Source organism: Grampus griseus (assembly GCF_964374135.1).
Source record: "Grampus griseus genome assembly, chromosome: 4".
Taxonomy (NCBI): Eukaryota; Metazoa; Chordata; class Mammalia; order Artiodactyla; family Delphinidae; genus Grampus; species Grampus griseus.
Window position 1 is genome coordinate 83,160,358 of NC_138997.1, and position 21,238 is coordinate 83,181,595.

General features: G+C 36.7%; 1 protein-coding gene across 1 annotated transcript in view; it reads right to left on the bottom strand.

Annotated features, from left to right (window-relative positions):
* DTHD1 (death domain containing 1) overlaps window positions 1–21,238 on the bottom strand; it is a gene marked incomplete at both ends in the record, with an annotated part of 70,221 nt that overhangs the window by 20,446 nt on the left and 28,537 nt on the right. The window contains 1 exon segment of the mRNA XM_082654028.1: window positions 14,329–14,573. Within this exon segment, the coding sequence (XP_082510154.1) occupies window positions 14,329–14,573 (245 nt within the window).

Here is a 21,238-nt window from a genome sequence, read left to right on the forward strand (position 1 = left end):
GCAGAGATAGAAGGAAGGGGCCCTAGGGATGGGTGCAGGTATAAAGTAAGCAAGGTCTGGATAATTCAGGAAATATATATGTAATACACATGGAACCAGTAAAGGAAAGTTGTCAAAAGCAGTCTGGAATAGGTAAACCTAATTTCTAAATTAATGTCTCCAGATTCATTTTTTAATCTACCAAAGGGTGAAGCAGTAGACATACCACGTGGGGTTGCAGTGAAGATTAAATGACATAATGCATAGAGAATACTTCAAACACGCCTGGCATTTACCAAGCACTCTGTCAGTGTTAACTATGGTGAATATGCTTAAAATTTTGCTCACTATTCCAAGCAGTTATGGCCAAAGCAGATGCTTTTGATGTATAAATGCAGCTATGTGGGAGACCATATTGATTTTAAAAGCAATTCAACAAATCAAAGATACACAACACTATTAGAACTTGCATAAGTTTCTACCTTCTCTCTTTATTGTTTCATTTATAAATTATAATCCCAACAAGTTTTTGTCAGTCATGAAGACCTGTCAAGTTTCCTGCTCAACTCTGAGCAAAATTCTTTCTAGAATATTCTAACAGATTTTTTTAAATTTCCTGATTTTTTTTTTTTCTTCTAGATAGGAATAGCCTTTCTGACAGAAAGGGTGATGTGAATGTGCCAGGAAAGGCCTGGATAGCTACAAACATCTTCCTCCCATATCTGGCCAGAGTATGTGAAACCCCCACATTAATCATTCCTTTGTAGGCATGAAAAGCTACTCCTAAATGTAACTGTTAGCTGGGAAAGGAAACACATAAAGCTTTTGTCAGCTATTAAGACTCCACCTTTAATTGTTTTATCAATTTCCCCAGCATGCATTCATTTATTCTTTAATAGTTCAACAAAACATCATTGAATGTGTACTAGAGATGGGATTACAAAATTTAATGAGCTATGCTTCCAGCCCTGAGGAACTCTATCACAAAAGAAGACACTGGGTATAGTGGCTGGGAGTGCCACCATTGGAATCAGACAAACTTGGGTTCAAACAGTAGCTTTGCCATTCTCTACTTATTTCCTCTGGAGCAAACCTCTCTGTACCTCAGTTTCTTCAACCACTGACCTTTTTAGTAAATGGCTTAATAGGCGTAAATGCTTTATCAAGTTACTGTCAGGGAATAACAATAAATATTAGTTATTATTATCATTATTTTTCTTTTATTACTTTTCTTATTACATGAATTAAAATTATAACAGACCATAAGTTAGTACATATTCAAAGTGCTTTGGTTGCAGATACAGTGTAGTACCTTATTCTGCCTGGGAAATTTAAGGGCTTCTTCTAAAGAGATGATAATAGAGCTAAGTATGGAGGCAGTGCTGTCACAAGGGCAGCAGTGGGAAGAGCCACGAGGCAGTTAAGACCACAATATGTAAAAGAAATGAGACCTTAAGTGGAACTAGAGCAAAAGGTGTTAGTTGGGTAAATGTAATATGAAGGGTTTGTAAGGGTGAGTTGTGGGGCTTTGTGAAGGGCCTTATAGGCCAGGGTAAGTGGCTTGGACTTTGATCAAGGGATAGAAAATGCCAATTGAGAAGTTTTAGAAGAGTGAAAATCATATTTGTTTTTGAGAAAAACGACTCTATCACTTGTATAGTCTAGAGTAGAAAAGGGGACTGGTGATAGGCCTTCAAGGAGAAAGTTGCAATCATCTACTGGATGGGGCAACATTAGGGGGAATAGAGATGAAATGCAAGTTTGAACATACTCCCAAACTAAAGTCAGTGAAACACGAAGTTGTATCATAGGACAGCAGCACAAACCAGTGTCCTGGGAGCCACCCTAGGAAGCACCCACTCCACAACTTCCTCCATCTCCCAGTGCCCTCTATGCACCAACCCGCATATGTGTTTACTCTATCACCAAGTCCATTTGATCCCAAGTCCTAAGTCTCTCTCTAATTCTGCTCTCTACTTGCCATCCTTACTGCTATGGTCTGAACATCAGGCCATCACCACCTCTTCCAAGGACTACCTCATTAGCCCATTATTTCACTGTTGCTAAGCTTATCGCTTTCTAATTTATCCTTATAGGCGTCACAGTGATATGCTAACAAAATTTGATCATGTCACCCTCCTGGTTAAAATTTTCCAAACACTTGCCTCTACCTATAGGACAAAATATGAGCTCAACGAAAACTAGATACCTACTTCTTCATCCTCAGTTATGGCCAGAGTCATTCCAAGAATACCAGTGGCTGAGAGATTTTGTTGTTTACTCATATGCTAAGGATCTCTGGTTTGAATCTCTTCTTTGCACATGATCTCTGTGTCATGAAATCAATCACATTCTTTTGACAAATTTTGACTAAAGGATCCCCCTGTAACAATTTCACAGAGACATTTGGATGACCTAAATAAGACATTCAAGGCCCTCCATAATCTTTACCCATCTTTTTTCCCATATGATTTTTCCAAATCTTTCACTCAAGCCACATAGGTCTATTCATTGTCCTTTCTTGAAACACACCTGGTGCTTTGCTACTTCTAAGTTTCAGCTCATGGCATCCCTCTTATGTGGAACCCACTGCCTCTTTCTCTCTTCCTCTCCAGAACGTAAATATTCTCTACATGTGTCTTGCTCTGTGAAGTGTCCCCAAGTCACCTCAGCCCACCGGAACCACTCTCTTTTCTGTACCTGCCATCTCGGCCACTTATTTGCAATTTATCATCAGTTCCTGTCTTGTAATATTACTGTATTGTTGTATTCAATTATTTATCTCTTGCATTGTTTTATAACTTTTAAAAAGTTTATGCTTTATTTCCTGCACCAGAGTGTAATTTCCTTGAAAGCTAAGACTTTAACATGTATTACTTTTTATATATATATATATATATATATAAAATATATATATTATATATAAAAGTGCCTTCTTTTTAGGAGGGCCTAAAAAGAAATAATACATGAATAATATGTATATAGTTGGCCCTTAATTAGTAATTAACAATTAATTAGTAATTGTTCATTGACATGGCTGATATAGCTACAGGAGAAAAAAGATTTGTAGTTCATGAACTAGAAAATTGTTTGAATTAATGAACATCATTTTTTACGTATTAAATGTTACAATTTTAACAGAATATATCCAAATACATCAATTACCTATTTTTGTTACATTTTCCCAGACAGGAAAGAATGTATGTGCTTCCTTTATGAAAGAATTATTGAGGGCTTCCCTGGTGGCGCAGTGGTTGAGAGTCTGCCTGCCGATGCAGGAGACTCAGGTTCGTGCCCCGGTCCGGGAAGATCCCCCATGCCGCGGAGCGGCTGGGCCCGTGAGCCATGGCCGCTGAGCCTGCGCGTCCGGAGCCTGTGCTCCGAAACGCAAGAGGCCACAACAGTGAGAGGCCCGCGTACCGCAAAAAAAAAAAAAAAAAAGAATTATTGAAAGTCATATGACAAAACAGTGCACAGTTCTTGGTTTAGTTATACTGCCCACTGAGCAGAGAAAACCTTCCCTTTTATGGACAGAGGATTAAGGAGGAGGGACAGAGATGGAGAAAGGGGAAGAGGGAGGGAAAGAGATGGGGGGAGAAGGACAAGGAAAGGGAGGGGGAAGCAGAAGAGGAAGGAGAAGGAAAAGAGAAGGGAAAGGTTCTCTTCTGATTAAATCAGTGGGCAAAGCACTTTCCAAAAAAGAATGCAGTATCCTCTTGCTGACTAAACCAGTTTTGCTCATTTTCTTCCTTTCACATGTCATGTACAATATAAAGTCTATTTTTCACTGACATGGTCAAAACTGTGTCTTTGAAGATCATTCTGATGGCTTAGAGGAAGTTTAGACTACAGGTAGGAAGGGCATGTCTAGGCAGCGCCAGGGGCGCCAGCATTGAAACACTGGGAAGAGTGAGGAGGCTTTTAAAACTTTCACAGGTTAAAGAAATTGACATGATAACTCTACTTACCAAGATTCTAGTGACTTTCTTCTATAATTGGTAGGGGGTGGAGTATGAAGCAACATAGTATTGTAATTAACTCTTGTATAGAAAGCATGAAACTAACTTATTAAAAAATTTTAAATTACTATTTTAAATTCACTATTGTTATTTTAAATTCATCATTCCCCCCAACACACACAACCCTTATTTCTCTTACAGGTTTTTTAAGATCCATGCTTTTCCTAATCTGCTTTCTTAATAGTTACCAATAGCGTTAAAAGCTCCATTTCATTGTTGAACCTTAATATAATTTCGTAAACTATTACAACTAAAAAGCCCGGGTAGAATTGAAGTGCCTGTGAGTGTAAAAATTTTCAGTAGTGGGAAACTTCTCATTTATTCAATCAAGGTTGTTCTCTAGTAGTTAATATCATTAGGGGAAAAAAAATAATCAGATAGAAAAGAAAGTCAAGGGACTTCCCTGGAGGTCCAGTGGTTAAGGTTAAGACTCCATGCTTCCACTGCAGGGGGCGTGGGTTTAATTCCTGGTCGGGGAACTAAGATCCTGCATGCTGCGCAGTGCGGCCAAAAGAAAGAGAAAAAAGAAAGGAAAGTCAACCCTGGCAGGGCAGGGATATGGCAATGAAAGTCCAAAGTGGTAAGAAAGTGGTGATTCTGAAGAACTGCATGTCGCATCAGCCTCTGCATGCTTCCTCCCTTTGACACAGCAAGTTATTTAATGTGGTGAGAAAGTAAGTGTTGAAGCAGTATCATTCTTTACTAGAAATCACATGTCAGGAGTTCAGTTTTTTTTTAAAAAAAAGAGGAAGTTCAGGCTAAGCAAAACTTGGGTCAACAGCTGGCTTACGTAAATGTGAAGGTTATGTATGACTGGGATGCTGCAGCCTCAAACAGAGTCCACAGAAGCGGCCACCTGGAGCCCTTCTCTCCTTCAAAGCAAAGCCTCTGAGCAGACAGGAAGAGTCAGCATTCAAATGCAGCCACAACGCAAGCTGGTGCAAATAACGGAACAGCACAGACAGTCACCTATGTGACTTGATTTCAAAAGCACACACGCATGCCACTTCCTGCCACCTAAAATAATCTTTGACAGTTCTCTGAAACTTGCCTTGTTTCTGCCAAAGCACAAATAGACATAATGTGAACTGAAGTGACTTGAATATTCTGTAAAATGAGGAAGTTTGAAGCATAACTTAGGAAAAATTTAGAGATAAATCATCCTTCTTTTCAGCCATACATTTTCACATGTATTGACTATGTGATCGTTTTCAGAAGATCATATTGAAATGTGAACTATCACCAGGACCCTCTTTGTCTCTCAAACCTCATCCCTTTTCTCTGTTCCTCATGTGTGCATTCACTATGATAGTCTTCCTTCGAGTCCTCGATGAGAAGCTTATGCCCATTGCAGTCTGGGTGCTTGCCATTTGCCTCCCTGGGTGCTCTCCTGGCTGCACGAGCACACAGGCCTCTTGTCACTGTAACTCCTCAGCCCAGAAGACACCTCCACAGTGCAGCCCTTACTGGCCATCCCGTCTGTAAGTGTCCACTGCGAATTCTGTCTATCCGCTGATGCTAATTTACTTTTCTTCTTGATGCGTCTTATGTCCCTCTTTAAACTTTTGGTATTTAACATGCAAGCTCTATTTATGAATTCACCCATGCAACAAACATGTGTTGAGCACCTAACGTATGCCAGACATTATTCTAGGTCCTTGTGATTCATCGCTGAACAAAACAGATAAAGGTCCCTGCCCTCAAGGAACTTATGTCCTGGTTGTGGAGTGGAGGTGCTCCTATGATAAACATAATGAATGAGGAAATACATGTTCAAAGATAAAAATGCTTTTGAAGAAAGAAAAAAATCAGAGCAGGGGCTTCCCTGGTGGCGCAGTGGTTGAGAGTCCGCCTGCCGATGCAGGGGACACGGGTTCGTGCTCCGGTCCGGGAAGATCCCACATGCCGCGGAGCAGCTGGGCCCGTGAGCCATGGCCGCTGAGCCTGCGCGTCCGGAGCTTGTGCTCCGCCACGGGAGAGGCCACGACAGTGAGAGGCCCGCGTACCGCAAAAAAAAAAAAAAAAAAATCAGAGCAATTTAAGGAGGATAAGGAGTGTCAGGCTGTGTGTGTTGCAGCTGATTGCAATAAGAAATAGAATCAAGGTGGGCCTCAGAGAGAAGATGAAATTTGATCAAAGTGAAGAAGATGAAGGTGTTAGCCATGCAGATATCTGAAACCAAGTCATTGCAGGGTTTGGAGCAGAGGCAGGAGTTGGCTGATGTGTTTAAAGGCTCACTCTGCCTTCTGAGTTGAGAGTAGTCTGTAGCGAGGCAAGGGAAGAATGAGACCATATACATAGGAACACCACTGTATGCCTGGCCCATGAAGACAAGAAGTGTTTGTTGAATGAATTAATATATGAATGAATGGAATATGGAGGCTGAAAAATAAGAGATCCTCACAAGCATGAAGTAATGGGCGATATCTTCACATCTTTGGGAAACAGACATAGTACATTAAGGTCACATCTTATAATTATTTGTATGTGAATATGTGCGTGTTTATATCTATATACATATATATGAATATGTACTGCTTGCCTTCTCTGTGGAAAACACTTTGAGTTTTGACAGATGCCTTCACCTAATTTATGCCACGTCCATAAATGTACGCATAATGTAGTTTTCATTAATGCCAAGCTCCATATAATGTGACTACTTCCATTTCCTGAAAAATAGCACATTCTTATACTGCCTAGCTGAGATGCTTTTTTTTTTAATTATGGAAGAAGTCTGTTCTCATAAAAACAGAGGTCATGGTTTCAATTGAAACCATGTTTCATGGTTTCATGGTTTCAATTCCCATTTAGGTATGTTAGTTTTAAATGAGGAAAAAAATTTCTCCAGCCACAGATTCTTTCTCAATGCCAAAATGTTACTTGTGAAAACTTACTTTAGGCATGAGAAAGGGCCAAAAGAGTGAATCTGGAAATCCCTATACAAACCAATTTGGAGAAAAAAAAAAAAAACAAACAGGTGGCATACTGGCTATAGATTAATATATGAAAGGCAGCTTACATTTAAAATGTAATGTTTTTTAAAAATGCCAATATAGTTCCAAGATGATAAATTTCAAGGTTGGACAATTTTAAGGTTTGAAAACTTGTCTCATTTATCTAATAATTTACAAATAATTATCCAACGTGTACTATGCTTGGCACCGACAATACAAATTCAGTACAACAGTGGATGCATTTGTATGGTTGATTGCACTAATTCCCACCCAAGGTAGCATCACTCTCAAGGAGAGAAAATTAGCTCTTGGGCAAGACAGAAAAGCTTAAACTTTTAACGTATAAAACATAGCTATACATACAATGCATAAACAGACATACAGTCTAAAGATCCCTTAGGAAGGCAAAAACAAACAAAAAAAGGTTGAGAAACACTTGTCTATTGGAAAGCTAGGGATTATGATAAAATAAGATAACTGCACTCATAGGAAAAGTGTAGAATGTTGTGGAAACACACACCAGGAACACCTAACTTGGTTTGAAGGGGAGGTCGGGAAAGGCTTCCAGGGAGAAGTCATACTTCAGCAGAGCTGTATGGGATGACCAGTAGGGACTGCTCAGGCAAGCAGGTGGAGAGTGTTGTTCTAGAATCAAAGCAGAGGAAGAGCTCATGCAAAAGATATGGACGATCACTAGCACAGACTTTCCTTGAGGAAAATCTATATAAACCCCTTAATTATATAGCTTGGCTAAGTTGGCTAATTAACTCACAATGTCAGATAGGCCACAGAGGAAACACTGTAAACTGAAAGTTGAATTTGGGTCACATTTTACACCTCAAGTGTGTCCTCTCTCACATAGGAGTCTTCCTTTCCATCATCCACCATCATCACAGTGAGACTTTCACCACTTCCTGCCAGAGAGTTCCAACAGCCTCCCTTACTTGTTTCCCTCTGCTCACCCCATACATCAGAACAACACAGCGATCTTAGGAAGTAAAGTGCTAAATCAAGCTACCAAGAGGTCACCCCTGATGTATCCTTTCTCTGCTCTCAAATATTCATGTTGATCCAAATCAGCTCCTTGGCCTGCCAGCTAAGTGTTTGAATAGCCAGGCTCTAAACCACTGATGTGAGAGAACTCAAGTATTCCTTTAAGTCAACAGTTCCTAAACTTTTAGAATCTAATGAACTCTATAGTCCTCCCTGCATGCATCCAGTCACAAATATTTAGAGTGCCTACAATATGCCCAACACTGTTCTAATTACTGATGCTAGAGCCGGAATAGGGTAGACAAGGTCCTTAGCTCATGGGACTTGCTCTCTCAAGGAGGAAAGTCAAGTCGAAATTAAATAAACAAATAAATAAATCTAATAGTTTCAATTGATGATAAGCATTATGAAGTTTTAAAAGGGTCAGGAGTTAAAGAGTGACTTGAAATAAGGAGATGGAGGAATAAGGATAGGGAGGTGATAGTTGAGCTGAGACCTGACTAATGAGAACGAGTTACATGACTATCTAAGGGAAGAGACCCCCAAACATAGGGAACAGCAAGGGCAAAGGCCCTAAGATGGAAGTGAAAACTCTCAGAGGAAAAACCGATAGTGGGTATACACTGCCCTAGCTATACCATTCTTAAAATATAATTTTCACTATCAGTGGTTTACTAGACTATGCTACCCTACACATGCCTCCCAAGAACTCCAGGATCTCCCCAAAACCAGCAAGTAAAGGGTTGATGTCTCTAGGACCCTGCTCAAATGGCTACTTTCAATGTGAATGACGAGAACCCATGTCCTATCATTTGTGAAATAATTTTAATATCACCTCTACACTAAAGCATGGTATACATGAAATTGTCATACAACTTCCTGGGAGAACCCGAATGTCCTAAAATCCATCCTGTATCCTTGACTAAGAATCCTAGTGGTATCTGCTAAAGAGGAAATAGCACACAGTGGTTGCCTATGTGTGAAGCAGATTTTCTGGGTATGAATCCCACTTCTGACACTTACTTAGTTACGGGTCCATGGGCAAGTTGCCTAAAATTTCTATGCCTCAGTTTCCTATAAAATGAGAACAGTGATAATGCTTCATATGATTTTTGTGAGGATTTAATGATACAGTGCATGGAAAGCATTTAAAAGATCTTTGGCACATTAGAAATTATTTTAATGGTGGTTATACGAATTCTGAATTCCTGCCTACCATCCCTGGTCAAATTCATTCCATTTCCTCAGCCTAACATACATTTTTCTTCATTCCCAATGGCCAAATTTCTACAAACTTACAAAGCTCAGATAAAATGCCACAACCACCATGAAACTTCTATTGATTTTAGCTTCCAGAAAAACAATTTCCCTCCTCTGAATAACTGTTTGTACACTGTTTATACCATTAGTCTAATTATTCACAATCTTACAAGGTGATTTTGTATACATGTTTTGCATACTCTGCTAGATTGTAAACAATTTTGAGCAATGATGTCCTATAGAAATATAGTTTGAAACACATAATTTCAACTATTCTAGTTAGCCACATAAAAACTTTTAAAGCATATGAGATTAATTTTAATAATATATTTTTGTTTAACTCCATAACCAAAATATTATAACTTACTATGAAATCACTATGAGCAAAATAATGAAATATTTTCTATCTTTTTGTACTAACTTTTTGAAATCCAATGTGTATTTGACACTTACGGTACATCTAAATTTGGACTAGCCATATTTCAAGTGCTCCATAGACACATGTGGATAGTGGCTGCATCCAGGACAACATAGCTTTAGGGCATGTATTATCCTATATATCTCTGTATTTATCAGAATGCTTAGCATAGCATATTTCAGAAGTTCAATTAATATTTGTCAAATTAATGACTTACTTTACTAATTTATTCAAAATCAGTACAAGATCTAATCCCATAGAAAACATGTTTCTGCTATTCATAACACAAGTAAAACCATGTAAAACTACTTCTGTCTTTCTTTAAATGATAAAAAGTTTGTTCTTCCTCTGGAGTGATAAATTTTTCAGTTATATTTCTCATTAGAATGTAGTTTAGAAGTACAAGTCCTGGATCACTGAAAGAAATAGTACATACAACAATAAATTATTTACTTTTTGTTTCACGTGTTGAGAGAATTGATTCCTACACTCCTGATAAGAATAAGAATTTTAGAAAAAAGTAATTAACTCATTTTAAAAATTGAGGTAAAATTGGTATGTTATCAATACATTATATACGATTCAGGTGTACATTACAATTTGATATCTGTATACACTACAAAGTGAACAACACCAAAAACCTAGTTACCAATCATCACCATACAACTGACATCTTCAACCATTTTGTCCCCCAAACCCCCCTCCTCTCTGGTTGGTAATCACCAATCTGTTATCTGTATCTATGAGTTTGCTTTTGTTTTGGTTTGTTTGATCATTTTTTTGTATTTTAGATTCCACAGATGAGTGAAACCACATGATGTTTGTCTTTCTCTGTCTGACTTATTTCACTTAGCATTGTACCATAAAAGTTCAGCCATGTTATTGCACATCGCAAGATTTCATTCTTTCTATTGCTGCGTAGTATGCCATTGTGTATATATACCATATCTTCCTTATCCATTCATCCATCAATGGACACTTAGGTTGTTTCCATAGCTTGGCTATTGTAAATAATACCGCAATGAAGATAGGGTGCATATATCTTTTCAAATTAGTATTTTTGTATTCTTTGGATAAATACCCAGAAGGGGAAGAGCTGAATCATATGGTAGTTGTATTTTTAATTTTTGAAGAATCTTCATACTGTTTTTAATAGTGGCTGGATCAATTTACCTTCCCACCAATTTACATTCCCACCAACCCCAAAGTGTATAAGGGTTCCCTTTTCTCCACATCCTCTCCAATACTTGCTATTTCTTATCTTTTTGATAATAGCTATTCTATACAAGAGGTTTGAGATGATATCTCATTTTGGTGCTGATTCTCATTTCCCTAATAACTAGTGATGTTGAATATCTTTTCATATGCCTATCAACCACCTGTATGTCTTTTTTGGAAAAGTGTCTATCTGGTTTCTCTGCCCACTGTCTAATTGAGTTGCTTCTGTATTTGTTGTGGTATTATATGCATTCTTTATATATTTTGGATATTAACCCCTTCTCAGATATATGATTTGTAAATATTTTTTCTCATTCAGTAGGTTCAACTTTTATTTGGATGATGATTTCATTCACTATGAAGAAGCATTTTAGTTTGAGGTGTTGAATTTGTTTATTTTCATTTTTGTGTCCTGTGCCTTTGGAGTCAGATCTACAAAGACATTGCTAAGACCAATGTCAAGGAGGTTATGCCTATGTTTTCCTCTAGGATTTTCTTGGTCTTACACACAAGCCTTTAATCCACTGTGAGTTAATTGTTATGCATTGTGTAAGATACTGGTCTAGTTTCAGTCTTTCGCATGTGTATGTCCAGTTTTCCCAACATGATTTATGGAGGAGACTATCCTTTCTTTGTAGTATGTTCTTGGCTCCAATGTCATAATTTAATTGTCTATATGTATGGGTTTATTTCTGGCTTCTCAGTTCTGTTCTATTGATCTGTGTGTCTGTCCTTATACCAATGCCATACTGTTTTGATTACTATAGCCTTGTAATATAGTTTGAATCACAGTGCTTGATCCCTCCAGCTTTGTTTTCATTCTCAAGATTGCTTTGGCTATTTGGGATCTTTTGTGTTTCCACACAAATTTTAAAATTATTTGTTCCAGGTCTGTGAAAAATAGCTTTGGAATTTTGATAGGGATTGCATTAAACCTGTAGATTGCTTTAGTTAGTATGAACATTTTGACTATATTAATTCTTCCAATCCATGAGCACAGGGTATTTTTCCATTTATTTGTATCTTCTCCAAATTCTTTTATCAATGTCTTACAATTTTTAGTGTATAGGCCTTTCACCTCCTTGGTTAAATTTATTACTGGCTTTTCTTTATACAATTGTAAATGGCATTGTTTTCTTAAATTCTCTTTCTGATAGTTCATTATTAGTGTATAGAAGTGCCACAGATTTATTTATATATTGATTTTGTATCCTGCAACTTTACTGAATTGATGAATTAGTTCCCACAGCTTTTGGTAGTGTCTTTAGGGTTTTCTATATATATTATTATACCATCTGCAAATAGTGACAATTTTAAAATTTGGATTCCTTTTACTTATGTTTCTTGTCTAACTACTGTAGATAGGACCTTTAGTACTAAGTTAAATAAAAGTGGCAAGAGTGGGCATCCTTGTCATGTTCCTGATCTTAGTGTAAATGCTTTCAGCTTTTCACCATTGAGTATGATGTTTGCTGTAGGTTTGTCATGTATGGCATTTATTATGTTGAGGTAACTTTTCTCTATACCTGCTTCGTTGATAATTTTTATTATAAATGGATGTTGAATTTTGTCAAAATTTTTTTCTGCTTCTATTGAGATGATCATATGATTCTTATCCTTTATTTTGTTAATGTGGTATAACGCATTGATTGATTTGCAGATGTTGAACTATCCTTGCATCCTTGGGATAAATCCCACTTGATCCCGGTCTATGATTCTTTTCATGTATTGTTGGATTTGCTAACATCTTGTTGAGGATTTTTGCATCTACATTCATCAAGGATATTGGTCTGTAATTTTCTCTTTTTTGTGGCATCCTTGTTTGGTTTTGGTATCAGGGTAATATTGGCTTCATAAAAAAATTTTGGAAGCATTCCCTCCTTTTCAATATGTTGGAAGAGTTTGAGAGGATAGATAGTAAATATTCTTTTGAATGTTTGTTAGAATTCATCCATGAAGCTGTCTGGTCCTGGACTTTTGTTTGCTGGGAAGTTTTTGATCATTGTTTCAATCTCCTAACAAGAAATCAGTCTATTCAGATTTTCTATTCCTTCATGACTGAATCTTAGAAGATTTTTTTGTTTCTAGGAATTTATCCATTTCTTGTAGGTTGCCTAATTTGTTGGTATATAATTGTTTGTAGTAGTTTCTTATTATCTCTTTTTATTTTTGTGGTATCAGTTGTAACTTCTCCTCTAGATGTAACATTTATAAATATATATGCAGACAGTATAGGAGCACCAAAATAAATAAAGCAAATATTAACTGACCTAAAGGGAGAAATTGACAACAATACAGTAATAATAAGGGACTTTAATATTCCACTAATTTCAATGATAGATCATCCATACAGAAAATTAATAAGCAAACATCAACTTTAAACAACACATTAAACCAAATGAACCTAATAGATACATATATAGAGAAAGAACATTCCATCTAAAAGCAGCAGAATACACATTTTTCTCAAGTGCATGTGGACCATTCTCCAAATAGGTCACATGTTAGGTCACAAAATAAGTCTCCATAAACTCAAGGAGATTGTAATCCTGTCAAGCATCTTCTCCAAACAACAGTGACATGAAACTAGTAATCAACTAAAAGAAGAAACTGAGAAATTCACAAAAATGTGGAGATTAATCAACACGCTACTGAATAACCAATGAGTCATTAGGAATTTGAAGACAAAATCAAAAACTACATAGACAAATGAAAACAGAAACAGGACATACCAACATCTATGCTAAAGCAGTTCTAAGAGGAAAGTTCATGACGATACAGGCTTACTTCAAGAAACAAGAAAAATTGCAAATAAGCTAACTTTACACCTGAAAGAACTAGAAAAAGAAGAACAAAAAAGTCCAAATTTAATCGAGGAAGGAAATAATAAAGATTAGAATGGAAATAAATGAAATAGAGTCTGAAAAGACAGTATAAATGATCAATGAAACTAACAGTTGGTTCTTTGAAAAGATAAACAAAATTAACAAAACTTTAACTAGACTAACCAAAAAGAAAAAAAAAAGAACTCAAATAAACAAAATCAGAAATGAAAGAGTAATTAACTCTTAAAACAAACGTGCAGGATTTGGTAAGTCTCACTGAAAATATTTTTATGTCATTTTCCTTGTCACCACATGATTTTTCAAAAATTGTTGTGTTCTGAAAGGTATTCTATGTTTTTATAAATGATTTTTTTTAGTTACTCAGAATCAGTTACAGAAAATGAATGACATATTTTCAATAGTCATTAACAATATACTGTCAGGACCAGACCAATTTGAATTGTTCCTATTACAAAGTTGATATGGAAGAAAGTAGAAATCCTGACATGCATTCTATCACTCTTGTAGCTTATCCTTCTTTATCAACATTATTCCTATCTTTCCTTTCAACCATAAGTATCCGTATTTATGCAGTATTGAATTTGGTAGAGAATTATAGAGAATTAAAAAAATACAGTAATTAGGGAAGTAAAATGACTCACCTTTGGCAATTTCAATGGTAATTTGCAAATTGGCAACTGATAATTGTTTTCGTTAAGTATAAGAGATTGATCCAAGTTGTGGACTATCTTTTCTTTAGGTACTTTATAAACTACAATGGTACCCTTATAATGAGGGCAGCTATAGTTTCCAAATTCGTCCACCTCTTTGATTTGGAGTTCCAGTCTAGGTTTCCTTTGTAAATGAAAAATAAGCTTGTAGTCTTTTCCATAATCCTTCCCATTGCCTAAATAGAAGTAAAATGCATTTGTTACTATTAATATATACCACTTTTTTTACTTATTTTTTAAAAATCCAAATAATCATTCATTTTAAAAAATTTGTCTTTTTTGTGTCAATACCTCTTGTCAAAACATAACCTAATAAACCAGCACTAGGCTGAGACTGTATAAATTACTAAAAGGATTCTCATCTATACTTGGACCAGGTGTTCTCTGGCTGCTTCTAGGTCTAATAATCTTTGATTTTCTTTTTCTTTTTTTATGCATTTGTGGGAGTCATCATTGATCTGATTTTCTTTTTCTATTCCATTTTGCTACAACAAGAAACCATTGGAAATACTCATCTCTTTCTCTGCTTAGAAAATTATTTTCACTTTTTAAGAATGATATTTTTCCTTTCACTTAACTATTCATATCACGTTGCACACTATCACGACCTCGCAACAGACATTCTAGAACTGTGCTCTCCTATACGGTAGCCACTAGCAAAATGTGGCTTTTAAAATTAAAGTTAAAACTAATTAAGATCAAAAATTCAATTCCTTAGGTGCTCTAGCCACATTTCGAATGTTCAATAGCCACGTCTGTCTAGTAGCTACCATATGGGAGAGTACACGTATAAAACATTTTCACCATGCAGAAATACAGTGCTGTTCTAGAACTTCCAAATGGAATAGTTTCTAGATTTAATAGTTACTGAAATTTCTATTAAAACCTGGTGAATTCTCCCCAAACAAGCATATGTAAAAGTCTTCTCAACTGTCCACTGAAAATAATGGAGCTTTAGTGAACATAACATTTCACTCTTGGGGGTTTTACCATGACAGTCAGGATATTTCACCTTCTCATTGCAACAGTAAAACAGACACTGCGGTATTTGTAAGGCAAGTGTGCATTACCCTTAGCAAAATTTAAAAGTAAGCTGTAACGTAGCAGTTATAATATGTTTCTGACATAAAGATCTAGATCCATGTTCAGCCTCTAATATTTACCTACGCTGTAATATTTAGCCAGTTCTTGCACATCTCTGAACTTCTTGGAGCCTTAACTTCCTTACCTTTAAAACGAGAAATAAAACTAACGTCCTAGGATTGTTCTGGGAATTAAATGAGGGAGTATGGATAGAATGATTGGCACAGGGCCTGGCACATAATAAAGGCTCAGTAAATAATAGCAATGACAGCAAATGAGAAGAACGAAGACGGATTCTTACATTGTTTTGAATTTGTATGACAAAAACCAACCCACTTAAATTTTTTAAAAGACTGCCAATATGAAGCTTTTATATCTAAGTTGCAACTTTCTGCTGCTCTCAGAGGCCTGAAAGTTGACTGCCCAGAGCTTTCTCTTTCTGTCTCTTTCTCTTATGGGAAGCTTTCCCTCTTGCATTCTGTGAGAGATGTAAATGACACTGATACTTTTCTCCTTGTTTTGACTGCTAGACGTCATTTTGGTGAATTTCTAAATTACAATTAAATCTAGAATTAGAATAACTCCAGGTTATGGAAGGTATAGGAGTATGTCCCTTTGCTTAAGTCTACATTTTAGAGGCAACCTGGCTCCTTGAACAAAACAGATTCCTAGGACATCCTAGGACAGGCATGACTAGCCAGGGTTTGCTTTAAAAGTTTCATTCTGGTAAGAAAGAAAGGGAAAAAGAAAAAAAAGATAAATTATTTGGAGTCACTGAAATATCATCTAGTAAGTTAGAGTTTCTAGATCACTGTGGGAATACTTAGCAAACTTCTACTTCCATGCCACTAGAGTACTACCAAGAAAAATGTTGCTACTTTTGTCCCAACAGAATATAATTTAGTAAATTTCTCCTTCCACCCCTTGAATGATACTCCCTGCCAGGTATACAATTACTCATAAAGGATAATGTATATAAGTATATAAAGATTGGAGGATGAGGTGTAGTCACATTGGTTCTACCTATTTCTAAAACTTACCTACCTTGAATTGCCAGTTAATTTTAAAAAATAAAGATTTGTAATATAAATCTCTAAGAATCACATTTATATATGAAATAAGGATGAAATTATTGAGGATTTACTAGTAATAAATAGCATGATCTTAGTGTTATCAAAGAAAGTATTATGTAGACTTAAGTTGGAGTTTCATTGTTGCTAAGATGTAACACTATATTTTGAAGACCCTTTGTCACAGAAAAAAACAGAACCAAAAAAAGAACAAATAGCACAAAGAAGTTGCATTATTTTATTTTTTTCTCCCACTCTGGCATATTTAGAGAAGTAAAACCAAAAGTCACTCATTAAATACCAAAATTACGAAAGCAATCATTAGTTGACATTTTGAGAACCTCTTTCTCGTCAATGTATTATGTACATAGTTCCTAGCAGGGATAGTAGGATAGGAGCTATACAATAAATATTTGTCATTTAAAGAACTAAATAATTTATTTATATTTTGTGAGTTACTAGATATTTTTTATAGCAATGTATTTTCTTCTCAACAATGCATATTGGAATATTTTTCATTGAAGACATAGGAAGTACAAACATAGACCTATATGCTTTTGCTTAGAAAAGTCACATGAAGAAGTGACATGCTACCAACACAGAGAACCAGAATACTCTCATGAGAACCACTGGCTCAGGATGTTTCTGTGTCCTAACACATCTCCACCAGTTCTAGGTACTTTCACCATAAGCATCTTTGCTGTAGACATCTTTGCCACAAGCCTTTTTTCCACCACATTTTTGCCATATAACTATCTGGCCATAAGGCAATTTTGCTGTAAAAGATAAAATAACTGGTTAACAGTTTGGTTTGACATATACAACAAAAAAATCATGACAGATGACGATGTTTTACCCCACGAATTGGTTTCTTATTTCGAAACACACTACACTGGGGGAGAAAGAGGCTGAGACTGAGAGCCTGGCAGGCCCAGAGTTGAACCCACATTTTCCATAGAACTTTGGAACATCTGTCAAGAGACATGTGACAATATGCAAAGGACAAACAGTGTGGAAGGTTTTGCAATGCAACACAAAGCTCAGTTACAAATATGCATCCTAGTATATGGAAACTGATACCTCTTTCAGTGAAGGATGAAGTTTTAGTGAATAAGAAAAAGTGCGATGCCAAACAGAAAGATGAATAAACAAGTTTAAAAAAATGTATAAAATACTATGAACAAAAGACTTGGAAGACAAGTGCTTAGGTACAACCCACAAAATAAAATCAGTTATCTGTGCAGCATTGTCATGAATCTACACACATTTTAACTGTATTTAAATATTTTGTGTCACAGTAAAGTCTTTATAATTTTGTTATTCAGTTTTCATGTTTCATTATGTGCTTTTAAATGTCCCTCTTTTATTTTTTGCCATTATACCTTTTATGGCAAAATTGCCTTATGGCTAATTAGTTATGCAGTAAAAATACTTGCGGCAAAGGTGTCTATGGCAAAGATGCTTATGGTGAAAATACCAGAAACAATTTCTAATACCTTTGCCTCTAAGCCTCCATCAACCCTTGCTTGATTCATTGCAATGGCTCATTAACCTGTCTCCCTGCTGCTACACTTGCCTTATACTATCTAATCTCAACACAGATATAATCTGACCCAGATCATGTGATGGCCCTGTTGAAAACCCTTCTTGGCTTCCCACTTCATTTAGAATAAAAGGCAAAGTCCTTGAAATGGCCTTCAAGGCATGACCAGTACCTACCTCATCTCCTCCAACTCTCCTCTCCCTCCCTCTCATCCAGCCATCCCAGCCTCCTTGTCCTGCCCGGGACAAATTCTCCTGGGATAGGATTATGGCTTGCTCTCTCATCTTCAAGTCTCTGCTGAAATGGCACTTTCTCTGACGAGTCTATTTAAAATTGCAAATCTGCCACTCTCTCTGAGACTTTCTATTCCCTTTCCTTTATTCTTCTGTAAGGAATTTTCCACCTCATTAAGCTGTAAATTTTATTATTTATTTGCTTCTTCTCTGTGTCTCTCCAGTAAAATATAATGTACATAAGGACAGGGAATCTTTGTTAAATGAGTAAAAGGAAGGTCATTCTAACATTCTAACACGTGTGTCTGGGAAAACTATTTCTCTGGGCCAAAGGGCATTTGGGGCAACTTGGACACACACAGACCTCTTTGGGGCATTACTCGATGTTATGAGTGGTGCTAAGGTGTCATTATATAAAATTCTGTCTGCCCGTTTCCTAGCACTTTATGAATTTTCTGAGCACTGGGGGCTTAGATGTGATGCAATAGAAAGCTTAAGTGCTGAATCAACAGCTCTAACCTAGAGAGAGAAAGAAGATTCTAGCTGTGTCCAGAAGAATGCCAAAGGCCAATATAAAAACCAAAGGAACACCTATCTTATTTTCTCTTAGAAGTAGAAATTATCTCTATGTCCCAAGGTCCTCAGTCAAAAGAACCATCTGTATTCTATATAAGGAATATAGAGATTTTGATATTTCTCAGAGGGCAGTCATCTAAATTTATTAATTAAAGTTTTAAATACTTTTAATCACATAATACTATAATGTTAAGGTTGTTCCAAAGCTTTTGTCTTCATTCTTCAAACAAATACTTCTTCTAACTTTTAGGCACCTCCCTAAAATAAAGCAGGCCCACCAATAAAACAGGCCCTCCTTTCATGGCACTGTAGTCAGAGACACTGACATTGATCAGACAATTAAAAAATAAATAGAAGGTTATATCTATGACCATGTCCACTAAGAGAATTACATAAGGATCTGAATAAGTAAAATAAGAATAGAGGTAATCAGGAAAGATAGGAAAAGCTTCTCCACACGTGATCATTATAAGTGACATAGGAAAATACAGTAGGAGATGACTAGAGAAGACGGTGGGGATGGATTGAGGGGAGGACCTCCAGGCAGACAACCTCTGGCAGTTTGTATCTGAGATTCACAGAGGCTACCACAGGCCCTGATGGAAGGATCAGGTATCAATTCTTTACTGAGGGTCTTGCTCCTCTTAGATGGAGAAAATCCAGTGAAGCTCCAGATCTGGCCATAAGTCTCTAGAAAAGGCAAAGGAGAAAGGATCCTGGCATCCTGACTGACTCATTTTCTTTGAGTGAAGAGGAGTTCTTCATTCCTATATGGAGGGACCGCACACATGCTGCCTGTCTCCAGGCACTCTTATTTTAGCATATACTCCCTATTCCCCATGATAGGCAATAGTACACTCAACCGTTGCCTATGAGAAGCACAGTAACTCTCTCCTGTTTGGAGCAGGAGGTAAACACAGCTGCTGTCCCAAGTACTACAGGAAGTCATTTGCATCACTAGTTTGGGTGGGACACTTCCAGGTTTTGACTCTCTCTTCTTAGAGGGATTATCCTAGCATAGTTTCTATTCCGGAAGCCAAGTAGGAAGGGATATCTTCCACCCTTCCTTCCTCTCCTCCCCCTTCCCCTTTTTGTGACATTCTGTCACTCACTCCATAGGTCCCATCAGCTGGCTCAGATGGCTGAGACTCTGCATGCGAAAGTGGAAGACATACTTCAAATTGGGACATTTTGAATCTCACTTATTTCTGAGATACCAAAAACAGGGCAGCCTCAGCTTTAAGCCACATCGTTTTTGAAGCCACAGAGAGCAAAGAGCCAGCGGAGCTTAGAGTAATTTCCAGAATTAGAGAGAAAATAGGCACCATTTAAAAATCAATGAGATCTATATTAATTTATAAGTAAACAGAGACTCTTACTTCAAGTCAAGTCTATCACAGGACTCCGGGGCCAGAAATTCCCACAGAACCCATTCCTGAATTTCCCCCACACCTCATCTTTACATGCATGCTGTTTGATATTATTCTGCCTCAAGGAAAGGAGTTAGAAAGGAAAAGGGGTTGAATCAATAAAAAAGAAATGGCTGTGAGGGCAACCCCCCCAAAGCTCTTTTTCTCTCTTCTCTCATACAGCTGTTTTCTCTCTGTTCTTCTTTTTCTTCCTTTTCTCTTTCCCTCCTTTTATCTCTTCTGTCTCACCCATTCCCTCACTTCTGCCACATCTCCTGCCACCTCTCATAGTCACTCACCCTGTTTATCTTCCTCAGCATCATCATATATTCATTGATTCACTACATATTTATTGAAAGCCCTTGATATATCAGGCACTATTCTAGGCTCAAGGGTACACAGCAAGAAAGACACAGTCACTGCCCTAATGGAATTTACAGTCCAGTGAAGAACATAAATATAAGAATGAAAAGTATATAAACAAATAAATAAGTAAAGTGATTTCAAGTTGTGGTAAGATTTATAATGGAAATAAAAGATCACTAGATAAATATAAAGATAAGAGGTAAGCAGGGGTATGTCATCTGGATCTGAGGTTCTTAACCACTTTTGTGCCATGGTCCCTTTTGGACTTTGGTGAAGCTTATTGATTCCTTCCCAGCATAGTCTTTTAAATATATAAAATACAATAACTGGAATTATAAATAGTACAGTTATGCTTATAGTCTATCCACACGTCTCTTGGGAGTCCACTGACCTCACGTTAGATTCTTTGTAGGACAACATAGAGTTTGGGCATTATTTAAAGTGGAATAGGAGGTAATTACAAAGTTTTAATCAGGGAAGTAATAAAGTATGACTCATTTTTAAAAGATCACTGTTATTACTCTATGGAAATATTGATACATTCCATTTCACATGGCTAAT